Here is a 17,380-nt window from a genome sequence, read left to right as displayed (position 1 = left end):
GGATATTTCATATTAACTAAATGTAAAATATATTCATTCTTTTTCCTGAAACACTTGATCAAAGCATATTTACCTGATCAAATACATATTTTTTGGCAAGTAATTTCATTCATTCATTCATTCATTCATTCATTTGGTTTAATAGAACATTAATATCAAGTTCAGTGTAATTCTTGTTTCATGTCTTCAGCTTCTGGGATTTCTTTTTTTTTTTTCTTCTTTTTTTTTTTTATCCCAAACACAATGGTCAGGAAATCCTTGTTATGATAACTGAAATCCTTTCAGTCATGAAATATAAACATGTTTAGTGGTTGTTCTAAAATAAAAATGTAAAGAGTTTTTTTTATTGTTGTCTTTTTTTCCTGTCCATCCTGCAGCCTTTCATGTCTCCACGGTACCCAGGAGGCCCCAGACCTTCCCTCCGAATGCCAAACCAGCCTCCCGGGAGCATCCCGGGCTCTCAGCCCCTCCTTCCAAACAGTCTGGATCCCACTAGACCTCAAGGTACTGACTACATTAATGGCGTCCCAGCAGGCTCCACTGCTATTGATGGCACAGATGTCCCAAAAGCCTTAAAATAAACGAATCTTACTCAGGAGTAGCATAATCTCACTTTGTTGCTCCATATCTCTGGCAGTAAGCTTCAGAGATTTTTTTTAAATTTATTTTATACCTGCTTTACCATCATCTTCAGTGTGTGTGATGAGAGGAAAAACCTGGCTAATCATTCAGCTCAGTTTGTGACACTTCCAGTAGTTTTTAAGTTTTGAAATGATTGCTCTGACTGTAGATTTTAGGCAAGCTTACTTGTATGTTGTTCCCTGACTTCCTGACACTAAATATGTATCTAGTTTACTTGAAGGTATGTGTCTCTTGTCTTTCCTATTTTTATAAGAAGATAGTAGAATTAAAAGTTCCTAGAAACTTTCATAAACTTATAAAATAAGGCATAAATTGCATTTATTGTATAGGATTTTTTTGGGAGGGAAACCAATCATTCTGCCTGCAGTGAGTTTTGTGATCAAATATTTTAAAAGTGCCATATTGGCACCGATGAATGTATTCAAATTAAATATTAGATTTTATCCTACTTTTTCAGTTGAAATTATCCAATTATCCATTATAAAAGATAACTTTATCTTAAGGCTTTCACATATCTTTACCAGAAAGTGAAAATAAATGTGGCATGAATCATTTTTTCTTTTACCTTGGAGTCTTTATCATCTGAATATGAACATTTCATGTAGTTTTTGTGCCTCCAATCTGCGCTCCTACTCCAACACCCTCTGTGTGCCACAACAGGACATCCAAACATGGGAGGTCCGATGAGAATGAACCCCCCACGAGGAATGGGAGGCATGGGCCCACAGGTAGTTTACAACACGCAGCGTGAATATTATTGTTGTGAAGGACCCACAAAAAACCGTTGCCAAAAGAAGTAACGACATGGGATAGTATGCTCCAGTAAAGCAGATTCTCTGTCCAGCTGCTCTGCAGTGTCATTTTTGTGCTCGAGCTGTCGTCAGTTTACAAGCCAGGCCAACATTTGGCGGCCGTTTACTGAGTGCTTCCATAAAAGCAGTGATCATTTTGAAGCAACGACCTATAAACAATGGGTGTATTTGGCTTGACCGGCCTCATAAGTTTGCCTGTAAATATCAGAAGAGCCCTGATGATTACCTTGGCTCTGACCAGATGTCCCACCCTGCTAACACCAGTTATACGGGGTGGATGTAGCTGCTGAATTCAGACGCTCTGGCATGAGCCAAAACCAGAGCCAAGATTAATACTTGTCCTTTATAACTTTGATTTCACCGAATTTGGTGTATCGCAATGCTCCAGATGCTCAGGAAATTCATCAGAAAGATGCTTTTTCTCTTGAATTCTGATTAGAAGAGATGTTCTTTGCTCTGCACCCTTCCACCTCACATTTTAAAACATTATCTCAGACAAAGACACCCACACTGTGCCCTTCAGCCCCTCTGTGTGCCACCCTGACTCTCCGACTTTGGCAGCGAGAACGGCAGCAGCTGGTGTGGCATCTGCTCGACAAGTGTAATCGTCTGCTGAACAAAACTCTTCCTTTGGTGGAGCAGATCTGTGGCCTGAACCCCTTACACACACACACACACACACACACACACACACACATACACGCACACACACACGCATACCCGAGTATAAACATGCATTGGCAGCCAAATGTCCCCACCAGGCAGCCATGAGATTCGCAACATACATGCAAATATCGAGAGGGGAGTGCAGACACACTGAAACACACACCACACACACACACACACACACAGGACGTAATTAGACTCTCGTTAAGAGGAGACATGATCCTCGCTGACCTTCATCAGGATTCAAAAACTTTCGACGGAGCAGGTGTGGGGCTCTGAGCTGACGGTGTGCTTGTGTCTTTGCACAGAACTACGGCGGAGGGATGAGGCCTCCTCCGAACTCCATGGGGCCGGGGATGCCAGGGATGAACATGTTAGTAGGCTGAAGAAAAAGCTTTTTGTTGTGTTATTTTTTTATTTTTCCTCAAAACAAATGTTTCATAAAAATAAAAATCATATTTGAGTACTTTGTCAGCGTAATCAGGAATGAACATTTAAGTTATTTTGGTTAGTAGATTTGGTTATTTGCTTACTTTTAGGCCCGACACACTCAAAAAAATGAACTTAGGGGGTTATTAGATTAATAAAAGAATATCATGTACTTTTAACACAATAATTTCATGTTTTAAACAAAAACGTGATAAAATCATGTTGAACAAACAAGAAATTCATCAACTTAACGTTTATGAAATTGAATCATGTTGAGATAACACGATTCATTATAGTCAGACTGATCTTGTGCTGGAGGCGACGAGCGAAATCACGGGAGATCCCGTGAGATCATGGAAAATCACACGAGGCCCTACGAGATGATTGTTTTTCGTGCCAGGAAAACGCCAGCTGCAGTTTAGAGAATACTAAATTTTCCTGGCAGGATTGTGCACATATCAGTGTTGCTATGTACACTGAAAGAAATAACTCTTTGGATTAACATAAAAAAAATCATGGAAAGATTTTCCACCTGATTACTTTGCTTTATTTCAGCACTATGTAATTCTGTTACTTCAATTTAAAGAAAATGTGTTGGCTCAACTTAATTTATTAAGGTTATTCCAATTTAAAGCAAATGTGTTGGCTCAACTTAACTTTTGTGGTTGATTCAACTTATTTACTTTAGTTGGACCCAATGTAATTTAATAGAACCAGACCAACTAATTTGCAATGTTTTGGACCAAATTGACTTTACTTGATTAAGATGAATGCAAATTTAGTTATTTAACAGTGATACCTTCACACTATGTAATTGATGTACTCATGTCAGTGGCTAACATGTGTTAACATCACATGAAGTGATGGTTAGCTGGTAATTAATCAGCGTTTTTCTAACATTTGCACCATTTCCTGCTTGCTCCATGCTTGTGTCAAAGCACAACTGAATTGAAGTGGTTATTGCATTTATAAAAAATAACATGTTTAACAGAATTATTTTATGTTTCAAAGGCAAATATGACAAAATCACGTCAAATAAACATAAAATTCAACAACCTAGCGTTAATAAAATGTATTCAAGTTGAGACAACGTGATTCAATTTAGTCAGACTAATCTCCCGCCGAAGAGGGTCTAGCGAGACCCGGAGATCACGCGAGACACTGGCGAGATTACGGAAGATCACGCGAGATGCTAGCGAAATTATGGAAGATCACGCGAGATGCTAGCGAAATTACGGAAGATCACGCGAGATGCTAGCGAGATCACGCGAGATCTTGTGTCTGGGAAAACTTCAAACTGTTCTTTCAAGAGAAGCGGGAAGATTCCTGATTTGGATCTGCTTAATTTGAAAAAGGTAAGATTCAGTCTATTTTCATCCGTCTAAATCAAAATAAAAATCGAAATAAAAAGATGCAAATTAAAATCATCAGACTTTTTAAAAAAAACATTTTTTTCTATGTTCGGTCACGTTTCTATGTAATTGATGTACTCAAATCATGCTAACATCACATGAAGCAGTGTAAGGGTCACAAAGCTGCTGTCAAGACAAAAAACGGACCCCATAAATGTCACAGTTTTGCTCCTCCTCAGGTTGTTAAAACTCCCTGGAAAAAAGTTGGACTGATGTAAATTAAGCATCTGGTGCCATACAAACTCTGAAGTCTGAGGTTTAGTGGATTTTAAACACTGGGGCCAAACATAAGTCTATTTAAATGTTTTTTTATTATTATTATTATTTAATTTCAGTACTGTTATTATGTAGGTAAATGCAGAGTGGACATTGGATGCACACACACTTTTGTGGCTTTCTATCGTAATACAGATTCTTAATTTATTAATAATAAAAAGTATTAAATTTGAGTCAGAGGAACCTGTGGAGACCTTTGCTGTTAGAGCTTTAAATGTGCTTGCAATGTCCACATAAATGTCCACCTGCTAACTATGGATTTCTAGTATTGTTTTCTGGCTGAAACACTCAGAGGATTGTCCATTATTCCTATTAGTCCATGAACAGGCTTTCTTTTTTTTTATGCATATATTCCTCTGCTCTAAAGATGTATTTTGTTATTGTACTTGTTTTTCCCCAAATAATTGTAGTTCAAAAACAATTTTTAAGTTTATCGGTTTAATTTTGAAATGTTGAGGTTTTTGTTTTGATTTTTATGTTTTATATTTTCATTGCTTTCTACCATGTTCAATTCACCACTGTTCTGCACATACATGCTTGTGGTTATATTCAGTTTCAGAACAGCTGAAACACTGGGTGCCTTTAAATCTCAACTTAAAACCCACCAGTTTAGAGTTGCTTATAGCTAAATTAGGCTTAGTGCGGTTTTAATGTCTTCAATGTTTTTAATGTTTTTGGCTTTACTTTTTATCTGTTTCACTGTATATTAAATGTTGCATGACTCTGTGTTTCTGTTTTTAATTATGTAAAGCCCTTTGAAATGCCTTTCTGCTGAAATGTGCTGTACAAATAAAATTTGATTGATTGATTCATGATCCATTCAAGAGACTTGTACTAAAAGTTTGAATGTTCAGATACAACTCTGCTCAGGGTGAATTACATATTTTAATGTTTGAAAATCTGATCTCTTTCAGAACATCACCTGCCTGTTATCCACCTACATAAGCACTGGTGAAGGGGGTCATCGGCCATCAAGTTTTAGATTGCAGTGGCTAATGGTAAGTTTTGCCAGATCTAAAATGACTGAATCTAGTGTTAGAGCGATCATAAGGGTTCAGCTGAACTTGTATTTGGCAAGTCAGTTTTATTTGTCTTTATTTGCGTGGGGATGTGGAACTGTAAGGAGTGTTGTCTCTCTCTGTCTAGTAGATATGAGCTGCTATCAGCCCTATGCTAGCTACAGAATAGTACAGAGCAAGGGGGAAGAAGGATGAGCAGCAACATGCGATTGGGATTGACAGCACTAAAACTCTCCTGCCACTGACTGGTTGTTTCTAGCACTGGGAGAAGGCAGAGGAAATAGATTTTTCACAGTATATCCCCCTATACTGTACCCTTGTTTCAGACATAAATATTTCTTAGGTGACAGCTTCAGTTAGAAGCTTAAATAAAATGTTAAACTTAATTTTAGTCATGGCATAATGAAAGGAGAATAACAATTTTAAAGATCTTTCAAATAGGCTGCAAGCCACTGATCACTTTCGTTGTGACTTCATTTGAATTTAAGTTTTCAAGTGTGTGACCCTATAGTATACTGCTGGATTTTGGCGGTTGTTCTCATTGTTTTCTGATCTGCATATTTAGGAAAACACGGCTGAAGTCAGACGAGAGTGGATCCTAAAAGGTCTGTGTGCGTACCTGGATGAAGATCCAGAGAAGCTGGAGAAAGAGTACATGGTATGTTAATTTATCTTTGTGTCCACAAAAGAGGTGATGATAGTTGGAGTTAATTGGACTTCCTGTGAATTACCAATAAATTTAAAGTAAGAGAAGATCATTAAAACTCTTCATTTTTTTCACTTGGGTACATTCAATTTTAATTTGACTTTTGAGATGCTTTTAGATTTCTCCAACAGAAAAGGATAATCATTAGTAAGATTGATATAATTACAGTTATTGTTAAGTGGGTTTAAAATGAGGATTTTTAGGTGAGTTAAACTCCACAAAAAGATCTTTGGCCTGTTTTATTTAGCCTTTTTTTCTAACAGCATTGTTTCATATGCAGACAAAAATATTAAGTAACTTTACCTAAGATGTTAGTACTGATCTATTTGGAAATAACTACCACACATAGTCATGACATTTCCTCCATCCAGGAAATAAGACAGGTTCTTCATGTATAAGATGTTTGGTTTGTGTACAGTGTCAGGGCTTTGTACTTGCACATAAATTGGACTGGTTTGGAATGACAGTCTGTGTGGTGGATCCTCAGACTGTCATTTCAATTGAGGAGAACAGGCCATGGAATATGGGGCCTATTTGGGATTCATCCCTTCTCTTCATGTTTTTCCATATGAGACAATATACCGTATTTTCCGCACCACAAGGTGCACCGGATTATAAGACGATTTTTGTGAAAATGTAGAAAATATGGTACCTTTTCTAAATGGAAAATCTTACCACTGGACTCACAATTAACACAGACAGGTCTTTGATGGACCTTAGCTGTTGTTGAGTCAGCCAAATAAGTGTAAAGTTATTTTTTTATTTAATGGGATGTGAAATCTCTCCCCTCCAAAACCCCACCCATGTTCCCATCATCAAGGTGCACAAATGGCCGAGACCGTCTGTGGAATATGTTATCCGACCGGAGAGTGCAGAGCCTGGCGATGCCATTGAGGATGTTGGGATTCTCCTGGACGGAGTGGAAGTGATGAACAACTTGAGCAATCTATCTTTACATGTTTTTCCAAAGACTGCAGTCGAAAACTAAATTTTAACTGTTACAGTTCGCAAAGTTGAGCGAATTTACTGACACTTTTTATGTTGTTAAGAATTTGATCTATGCTAAACACAGCCCAGTTTTTTTCTGGAAAAACAAAACTGACCTTTTGTTGTTTATTTCAACTTTCAACTCAGCTGTTTTTTGTGCTGTGTAAAAAGAAAATGGATAACAATTTTGAAAATACAGTTCATGTTGTACTTTTTCTCATTGTTGAGTGTTCTTTCTTCTTTAAGTGTGGTCTTAAAACACTTCATTTAATAGCACTTAAGAAAATGTCTTTGATTTAACATAATTCAATCATGGAAAGATTTTCCACACGATTATATAGCTTTCTTTCAGCATGAAGCATGTTTGTTCAGCTAACTTAATTTTCATGAGTTGGATCAACTTAATTAAGTAGTGTGAAGTTATCAGTGTAAAATTAGTTAGGCTGGCTCTATTAAATTACATTGGGTCCAACTAAAGTAAATAAGTTGAATCAACCACAAAAATTAAGTTGAACCAACACATTTCCTTTAAATTGGAATAACCTTAATAAATTAAGTTGAACCAACACATTTCCTTTAAATTGGAATAACCTTAATAAATTAAGTTGAGCGAACACATTTGCTTTAAATTGGAATAACCTTAATAAATTAAGTTGAGCCAACACATTTCCTTTAAATTGGAATAACCTTAATAAATTAAGTTGAACCAACACATTTGCTTTAAATTGGAATAACCTTAATAAATTAAGTTGAACCAACACATTTGCTTTAAATTGGAATAACCTTAATAAATTAAGTTGAACCAACACATTTCCTTTAAATCGGAGTAACAAAATTACATAGTGCTGAAATAAAGCAAAGTAATCAGGTGGAAAATCTTTCCATGATTTTTTTATGTTAATCCAAAGAGTTATTTTTTTCAGTGCATAATTCAAACCCTGGCTGATTTAGATTTAAAATGATTTGGATCAAGCCTGTGAGTTGCTTTTTGTTTAGAAGTGGGACAATTTATCATTGTAAAAGGAGTGTCACAAATGATCTTTTACAATTTTGTTTTTATTTGTATTTTACTAAAAATGGCATATTGAAAATGAATTAAACTCTTCTCGAATCCCAGTGAAAAAATCTTCGCAGCAATTAAACCAGTTTTATAAAATGCTGACCCACGTTTTTATATCTTTATCACTGATTTAACTTTTGTAATCACCTCTAACTCTTTGCCGTCACCCTAATCTTTGGCTACTTTCACAGATTCTCAAACTGGGTAGCTCCAAAACATTAATATTATGTACCCCAAGGTGAAACATGCTAGTGAAAATAAATAATATGAACCTAAATCTACTGGTGGTATTAATAATTTTGCTGTATGTGTAATGTATAATTTTTTTTAACAAGTTAGATGATGATTTAGAGAGATGTAAATCCAACAAACCCCCACTGAGTTCCCACTTGGTAGGGGACAGGATAACAGCAAAGTGATCCATCCCAACAGACTCTGAATCAGGGTTATTCAGAGGTTTTGCTGAAATATTCAGAAGATAAAAACAAGACTGAACCTGTTATGCTTGGTACCTACATTACTCCTATACAAAACAGCAATAAACTCCCCACTAGATGAATTTGGTTTATTTGCTGCCACCCTTTAAATTTCCTCTCTCGTCTATGAAGTGCTTGATTTGATGACTGGAAAGCGGCTAATGTTTATGAGGTTTTGTTTTTGTTTGTTTGTTTTTGTGGGGGGGTTTTTGCAAACCAGTTTGAGATCAAAACACAAGAAGTCCGCAAAATATTTTCTTGGAGAAAAAAAAAAATACTAGCTTCTAAACAGGGAGGTTTTAGTCCATAAAGATGACCCGAAAGGCTAATTAACATTTAAACATTTTAAATGATGTGAAAGAATAGTGTAATTATAAAGTGATGCCAGTACAAATGTTAAAATAGCAACTAAGTATTATTTATAGATTGTATGAATAGGAGAAAAAAAAACTTTGGATCTAGAATTGAACCTTGAGGCATACCACAGTTAATATGAAAATGAAGAAACTTTTTTTTTTATTGATGTTGTTGAAAAGATTGTTAAAAGCTTAGTCGAAATTTGCCGTCAACATGTCAATCAGTTGTTGGAGGCTGTGTTTGGATCTAAACAGCTTTAAATAAAAGAAAGAGAGTAGAAGGGAATATGTATCACATGTTTCTTTAAAGTTTCCTCAAAAACAAAAACAGTAATGTGAGCTGTTTTGAAACCAAGCCGTTCCCAGTGGTTCCATAACAACGAAATAAACATTTTATAAGTAGTCTAATTGGCAAAACTCTAAATCCATTTATGTTCAGGGCAAAGGAGACATCCCTCTTCTAGGATCAAATCTTAGCAGACATTTTTTTTTAGCCTCTAAAAGTTGGGGTTTATAATACTCACATGTACGCCTTTTATATTCTGTTACCGATTATCAGGAATTATTGTGATTGTTGATACTTGTTTGTTTCCTATTGTTAAGTAACACGACACGAAGCAATTTAAAATCAACTCCTGTTATCCATGAATCACAGCATTATTTCCGTTGGGTCATTTCTCCTCTCCTGCTGGTATTCTCAGGGGTCCCGGTGGAAGAGGTCCGTGGCCGAATCCCAACAATAATTCGGTGAGTCACTCTCTCTCTCATGTCTTCTCCACCATGACTGGCTGCCTTTACGAGAACGGGCGTCATTTTTTCTCCCTCTCCTCATGTCTGTTCTCACCACAGATAGCTTATTCATCCTCATCTCCAGGAAACTATGTGGTAAGTGCCCCATCGTGGGCTCATGTGTGACCTCGAGCCATAAATTACCTGTTACTCTGTGGTGACTGACTGGCAGTCAAGCACTCTTCCTTTCTCTCATCCCTTTTCAGGGTCCTCCAGGTGGAGGTGGACCACCGGGAACTCCAATCATGCCCAGCCCTGGCGGTGAGTAGCTCACTTTTTTTCTTTTTTTTTCATCCAGACAGGATCCGTCTAAACTTATTCTCAGACAGCTCCTTGTCTCTCTTTCAGAAATATTTAAGGAAAAAAAAATAGAAAAAAAAAGACACCTATCTACATATCATTAAAATATGTATAAATACTGAAATTCCAGCATTGTTTACAGTGTTTCATAATGAGCGTATTCAAGGAAGCAAAGGCATGTAGGTCCAAAATCCACTGACTGATCCGACCCAGCTTTAACCCGTCAATAAAGTCTCAGTGGAGGATTGGCTGAGAAGAAAACACTGATACCCTGTAGCTGCTCCGCTCCCGTTGGCCTGTGGAGAGCTTCTTTTTATGTCCTCCATTCATTATTTATATACATTCCTCTATTGTGATATGTTGCGGGGCAACCTTTTCGCAGCAACGCTCGCACGCACACCGGGAGGGAAAACATATTTCCTCTGCAGTCGCACAAACCTCCCTCAGTGAGGCACACCTCACATGTGCTCACTCCCCCCGCCCCCAATTTTCCGACAGTCACGACAACACAAGTGGCGTTCACAGCCAGGATTTTTCCACCACTCAATGCATCCTGGACCAGATTGTCCTTTATTCTTTTTTGTGTCACTTTTTTTTTTTTTTTTTTTTGCGTCTACTATATGGTACCTGCAGTGTCACTGCAAGGTCAGCTTATCCCTTTGAATCTTTTCAGCATACACACAAAGGGGTCACACAGCAGGCATATCTAATTTCCTCATAACACGATGAAGGAACCGTGGTCCTGTTTCCCTTCTTTGTTTCCTCACTATATAGTTTGTTCACTAGTCTTCCCCGACCTCTTGACTTCTGAAGGCATATGTTGCACTGGGGAGTGATACGTCGAGTGAACGCACAAAGATTTTGCAACTCAGCTGGTTTCACATCTTACGCTCGCTAATGTTCACCTGCTTTCTTTCCCACAGATTCCACAAATTCAAGCGAAAACATCTACACAATGATGAACCCCATTGGTCCGGGTGGAAACAGACCGAATGTGAGTCCTGAAAATTTTTATTAATATTCAACTTCCTTTTTTTGCTTTACCATGTAAAAACACAGAAAAGACCAATGATTTTCTCAGCTATTGTTTTTTCTTTTCTTTTTTTTTTTTAACAAAAACTGTTTTTCCTTAGTTCCCAATGGGACCAGGTCCAGATGGACCAATGGGAGGAATGGGAGCTATGGAGCAGCATCATATGAACGGATCACTAGGTGAGACAGCTGTGTGCAGCAGATTCCTCTCATGCAGACGTTCGGGATGAAACATGGCTGTTTCTTCTTGCTCCAGTCTTTTAGCTGTAGCACAACGCCCTCTCATGGCAGATTCAGGAAGTGCGTTTTTAACAGTGTTTATTATTATTATTATTATTATTATTATTGATCAAAGTTTAAACAGATTAGACCGGGTGAGCAGGCCTATTGATTTTGTGGATGTGACGTGAACAGTGAGGCCAGTAAAGTTTATCTGTGTCAGCAACAAACAGCTTCACTTAAGTTCTGGGTATTCTGCTAATGTTTTTGTTTACCTCTGATCACAGGCTCTGGGGACATGGATGGGTTGCCAAAGGTCAGCCTATTTGACTTATTGCATAGCTGCTGATGTCTCTTTTTTCACATTTATGTTTTTTTATTTATTGGCTCTTGTTCGTTTCTTCCGTTTGGGTTGCAGAATTCGCCTAACAATATGGCAGGCATGAACAATCCTCCCGGCACTCCGCGGGATGACGGCGAGATGGCAGGCAACTTTTTAAACCCATTCCAAAGTGAAAGTGTGAGTAGCATGTAGCACATCATACATCAACCCGGAACTAAAAGTCTCATTTCTGCTGTTACCTACTTCCATGTTGTTGTTTTTTTGTTTTAAAAGCTAAATCTACACTACTGCGCTGCATGTCAACTCTTCGTCACGGCCTTGAAAATGCTCCTTCTGCTCCTTCTAACCCTGCTTTAAACTTCTTTTAGCTTTTTCCTGAATCTACCCGGTGTGTTGCTTGGTCTTCATGATGCTGTTTGTTCACTAATGATAGGTTCACAGAACAGCTGGGTTCTTGTTTACTGCTTAAGCAGTTGGACAGAATTGAATTTTATTTATTAGCATCAGAGTGAAAGGGGCTGATGAATGCCACACTATTGAGATTTTTATTTATAGGACTGTTTATTGTCCCTTAAACAAAACCTCAATAAAAGCTTGGGTTTGTACCTGGAAAATATGAAGACATTTAAGGAGGTGAATGCTTATTCAAGCTAATGTGAGTACAAACAGGCTTTGATTTCTTTATGTTACATCTTTTGAAACGGACTATATTAGCAGGCGTCCAAAGCCGCATTAGAAAAGGGGGCACACGAGAACCGCATAGAAGAGATATTATCTGGCAGCAGTGCACTAACAAATTATTTATTTTATGAACAAGCAGTCAGCGTGGAGTCGGCGCCCTGTGCTCCATGCTGAGAATGGGAAGACTAGTTTTGGTGGTTTGTGTGGAGCTGCACTGTATCCACCCTGTCCAAGAATCGCAGGTGACTTCCTGCATTTCCATTAGTTGGGGGGCAGGGCAAAAGAAGGGGGTCGCCCAGGGCAACATTCATGCAAGAAATGCCGCCGCTTGTTTTAACCTGTCCTAACTCAAGATGTATAGCCAGCTAACAGATATTAACTTATGTCGTAATTGTGTGAGGCTGGCCCATCAGTAAAAACTAAAATTCTGCATCCTACATTTCCTCCTTGGGCTCATATCTTGTCTGCTTTCTCCCACCTAAAATAAATAACAGATATGTATCTGCTGTGTTACTGCGTTTGCTGCAAGCTGCTACTGAACATGGCATTTACCCTGTAGCGGTACTGCTTTCATCTCAAACTGGGTGACATAACAATATTAATCCAGCATTGGCTTATCTTGTCTCTCTCCCTTCTCTTTTCTCTCTCTGCAGTATTCACCCAACATGACGATGAGTGTGTGATTTTTTTTTTTTTAATCTTTCATTTTACCTCTTCATCTCCCTTTATCTGAATCCCTTCCTCCCCGACCACCATGGTGTGTCTTGCGTTGCCCTCCTCCTCCTCCTCCTCCTCTTCCCCCTCTTCCTTTCTTCCCTTCCTCCTCATCCTCCTCTTCGTGGATGGCTTGTGGTGCCACACAGCCCCTGGGGATTCCCCTGGAAAGCAGGACTTCCCTTCGAGCCCCACATCCCACTGCCTGTAAAATGGGTGTGAGAGCGTGAAAGGGTCTCCAAACAGCAGGAAGGACCTTCTCTGTTCATCTACTCCACCGAGAGCCTGCCTCTCCTTCAGCAAGAACCCTCTCATGTAGGATTGCGCTCTTCATTTAGCTCTTTCCCACCCGGACGCCGCCATCAGAATCGTGAACACGGAGGACTTTGCAGCTGTCGACTCACGTGGGACTTTTCAAAAACTCTCCCATTGTGGGCAGGCGTTTCAAAAGAATGAACTGATAATGCTATTTTAGGACAACTTTCATTTAAGATTTGTTTTGTTTTTGTGGGTGATAATAATCTTATTTTAATATTTTTGCGATTATCCAGCTAACGTAGGTATGAATTTTCCTTTCAAAGGGCACATTGCATCTCAGCAGCAGCATCAATGACGACAGAAGAAGCACACACCTGAGAAATGCACAATGACTTTCTGTTTACATGATTTGAGGCCGTTTGTTGTTTGTGTTTTTGTCTCATTGCGTGGATTTCCATCAAACTGCGTTTCAAGGTACAGCTGACCTCCCAGCTATTCTGCGTTGACATAGAAACAGCTACTTAACCACATCAGCATCATGTAATGGTGATGTCGTTAAAAGAAAATGTCTACTTGTTCTGCTAAAGCTTGTCTGCAGATGCACATCGGATGATCAGCTGTTTATCTGTCTTGTTTTAGGAAAAAAAAAAAATCCCCTCATTTATCTGTTTCACTTGCTGGAGAGCAGCTCAGTCGGGGTACTCTGGCGGTCCTGACAGGAACTGCTCTCGGTAACTCGGTTTGTGAACCTTAGATTTCCCCTCGTCTGTAAATAACAGGTTTGGCTTGTGTTGTTCTTGTGTTCTTGTTTTACGAGTTGTCAGTGAGTCGTCCAACTTGGTTACATTTTCTTTTTCTCTCTTCTGGACTTCCTGTGTGGCAAAGTTTCCATCTGGGATTCACTCAAAACGATCTGGACCGTGTCACATCTTTGGACTGGTGGATCACTTTGAACCTTGTGATACGCTCACAAAGCTTAACTTGTTTTCAATTGTCAGGTGTAAGATTCTCAGGGTGTGATGGAATCCTATGGTATCATGATGTTAACACCTAAAAAAAATCAAAGCAAAACTGTTTAAAACTAAAAAAAAAAAAAAAAGAAAAACAGTTACTCCCATTTAAGCTAAAATGCTATAGCATTTAAATATTGTTACTTTGATTTGTTTTTAGGCAAAAAATATGGTATAAACTGGGTTTAATTCACAAAATATGGTAGCTTTTACTTCTTTTTGCTCTTTATGTAGGTGCTGTAACCAACGATTTCATAACAGCTAATAATAGAATAGATTTGACCATTTTAAATGCAGTAAAGCTAATAATGTAATAACCTCAAATCTTGTTAAAAAAGACCAATAGGAGCAGCAAAAATATAGTTGTTTTTTTTTATTATTTAAATTTTTTAAAACCTTGGTATATCTTAATTCTGATAATCTGCCCATGCCAATCATAGAGTTGGATGATCCCTTTCAGACAACACAGAGGACTGTCCTTAGGCAAATTCTTTAACTTTGTTGTGATGGACTTGTCTAGATAAGACGATGCACCTTGAATTTTCCAGAACATGCAGCCACAGTGGTCTAAAGAAGAGAGCAATCACAGAAGACTGTAAAAAAAAGATATGTCTTTTCAGTGAACTACTTTAATTTTTTTATGCATTTCGCCGAAATCTAATCGTCACACTAAGCTAAACATGGCTACATATCAAATGATTTGAGTGTTTTCTTGTATGTTCTGTTCTCTGCCTTATCACTGCTGCTGAAATCAAATTGGCTCTGCGCCGCTCACATCAACAAACAATAAGCAATCAACATTTGAAGCCTCTGCGGATGATGGCGACACAACTGTCTGTTTTCTGATATCAGCGGAAACAGGGATATCTCCAGGATAAGGCAACCCCTGACCTGGGAATCAGTCTCTCCTTCCTTGAATTTAATGAAACGCTTCCCTTCTTTCCTCTCCCTCCCACCCCAACCACCCTTTCGTTTTCGTTATAGTTTTTTTTTCTTTCTTTTTGTAAATACTGTAAAATGCATTTTGATATCATTGACATGTTTTTGATATGTCAGTCACTACCAATGAATACAGCTGAAAGTAAATTATAAATAAAACTGTTCATGTTTTTTTTTTTCATAGAGAAAAAGATGCGTTAACCTAACCATTTGGCTCACGTGGCTAAATTTATAAGATACTGTAAAGTGGCTGAATGTGTAAATGACGGCAACGTGGTGAAGGCATTGAAAGAAAGGACAGGACAGAAAGAGGACAGGACAGAGAGACGCAAAACGGGCCGAGGCATCCCCGCTCCGGCTCTTCACTCCTTTTTTTTTTTCTCTGTATAATGTTACTGTTGGCTATGAAATAGGAAAAAAATCCTGTGACCAGATTTTCCAAAGGGCATTTTTTTCCCCTACAGAAATGTGACCTCGTGTTGCAGTTTTTGATATGAAGGATTTTATCAGTACCAGAAAACTTTTAAACTAGAAAAAAAAAAGAAATCATGATTATAAAAGTAAGAGTACATCAAAATCCGAAACTTGGGGGGTAAACTGTGTTGTTATCCACTCCCGTGATAGCATTGTATAGTGAAAAACTCTCTCACTGATCCTCTCTCGGTCCTCTGTGTATATTGATCGCTGGCCATCTCTGTACTTCTATTGTGATGTATAATACTGTACCATTAGGAAGATTTGCTGGTCGGATGGGCTGGTTGTTTTACTCTGGGAGGGTTTGGCTTGAACCATTCGCGGTCCTCTCGGATGACTCGGCAGTATTCAATATGAAGCAGTCTGTCTCTTGGGTTTGCTTTGTATTTCATGGTAGGATAGTTGAGAATCTTGTCTTAGGGACTTAGGTGTCTTGTGTAGGTAATAAAGATGTTCTTTGTATGTTTCTTTATATTGTAAAGTTTCTTTAGACTGAAAGAAAAACAGATAATTTGCTTATAAAAAAGAAACAATGCATCAATAATAAATGTCATTTGATTTTTTTCACCTGTTTGTGTTTTTTCTGTTACATCTTCAGCTTTAGTTACTTTTGTAAGAATCAGAAAGTAAATACATCGTGTCTGAACTGAAGGGTTTAATTGACCTAATTTTTTTTTTAAAGGTTATAATTTAATCATTTTTAAAGCTGTGGACTGGTCATAGCTAAAAATTTCAGACAGGAAATATTGTTTCCAGAAAATATTGCTACAGAGATTTTGGTCCACTGGATAGCATCATGCAGTTGCCACACATCCATGATATGAATCTCCTCCTCCACCACATGCTGAAGATGCTCTGAAAGATTGAGATCTGATGATTCACTGCAGTACAGTGAACTCGACATGTTCAAGAAACCAACTTGAGATGATTTTAACTTTGTTAAATTATGTGTTATCCATTCAGAAAAGATGGGTACCCTGTGTTCATAAAGGGTAAACATCATTGTTCACAAATTCTTCTTCTGTTTGCTAATTGTTCCAGTCAAAAATTGACCGGAGACAACCCAAGTCAGGGGGTGAAAGCCCAGACTGCGCTGAAGAGAGATTTTTTTCAGACTAATAAAACCCTCAACCCAAATCCAACTTCTGCATTTTTATGTAATAACACAATCAATGGGCCAACTTAATTCAAACAAGGTTGTATTTGACAAAGTGTACAAAAAACATCATGTTTAAATGTTTAAATATCACTGGTCTGTAAAGCACTGAGGGCAGCATTTCCCAAACTTGGTCCTCAAGACTTACATCCTTACATGTTTTAGATGTTTCCCTGTTTTAATACACCTGATTCAGCTGATTGCAGTTGAGGAAACCCTGTTAGTCAGCCATCAATTGAAATCAGCAAAAGTAAGAAAACACCTAAAACATGCAAGGCAGTGTGCCTTGAGGATCAGGGTTGGGAAACACTGGCATAGGGCCTAATTGTTAAATATATTACTTACTGGTCAGGTATTAACTATGACCATTGGGTCATCAGATACCTTTTCTTTAAGGACAAACATTACTTTATCAGTTAATTTTTACCAGGTTGTATCTATTTGTTTTTAAGTGTTTTTTTTTTCATTTTATATGATACTTTTAAGTCCTAAATGCATATTTTGACTAAATGTCATTTTATTTACAGTGTATCTTTATTTTTCTGTATCATTTATATATTATAGTTTTTTTTTCTTAGAACTATAATGTATGAATGGTACTGTAGAAATAAGCATCTTGTCTAT

General features: G+C 37.8%; 1 protein-coding gene across 3 annotated transcripts in view; it reads left to right on the top strand.

Annotated features, from left to right (window-relative positions):
* Nucleotides 1-16,167, top strand: part of ssbp4 (single stranded DNA binding protein 4) — a 111,690-nt gene extending 95,523 nt beyond the window's left edge. The window contains exons 7-18 of one of the 3 annotated variants that reach the window (XM_088004919.1): nt 378-504; nt 1,303-1,370; nt 2,429-2,493; nt 9,543-9,588; nt 9,691-9,726; nt 9,837-9,891; nt 10,854-10,924; nt 11,064-11,142; nt 11,469-11,497; nt 11,600-11,701; nt 12,859-12,880; nt 13,069-16,167. In XM_088004919.1, coding sequence (XP_087861045.1) covers nt 378-504; nt 1,303-1,370; nt 2,429-2,493; nt 9,543-9,588; nt 9,691-9,726; nt 9,837-9,891; nt 10,854-10,924; nt 11,064-11,142; nt 11,469-11,497; nt 11,600-11,701; nt 12,859-12,880; nt 13,069-13,130 — 762 coding nt within the window. In that variant the 3' untranslated portion in view covers nt 13,131-16,167. Of the gene's footprint in view, nt 1-377; nt 505-1,302; nt 1,371-2,428; nt 2,494-9,542; nt 9,589-9,690; nt 9,727-9,836; nt 9,892-10,853; nt 10,925-11,063; nt 11,143-11,468; nt 11,498-11,599; nt 11,702-12,858; nt 13,028-13,068 lie in introns of those variants that run through there. The other 2 variants (XM_014991513.2, XM_014991514.2) reach the window with 2 other exon arrangements.
* Nucleotides 16,168-17,380: the final 1,213 nt, after the last annotated feature.

The sequence above is a fragment of the Poecilia mexicana genome, unplaced genomic scaffold, assembly GCF_051168715.1.
Source record: "Poecilia mexicana isolate PSO_F unplaced genomic scaffold, ASM5116871v1 scaffold_4, whole genome shotgun sequence".
NCBI lineage: Eukaryota > Metazoa > Chordata > Actinopteri > Cyprinodontiformes > Poeciliidae > Poecilia > Poecilia mexicana.
This window is presented reverse-complemented; position numbering and strand designations above follow the sequence as displayed.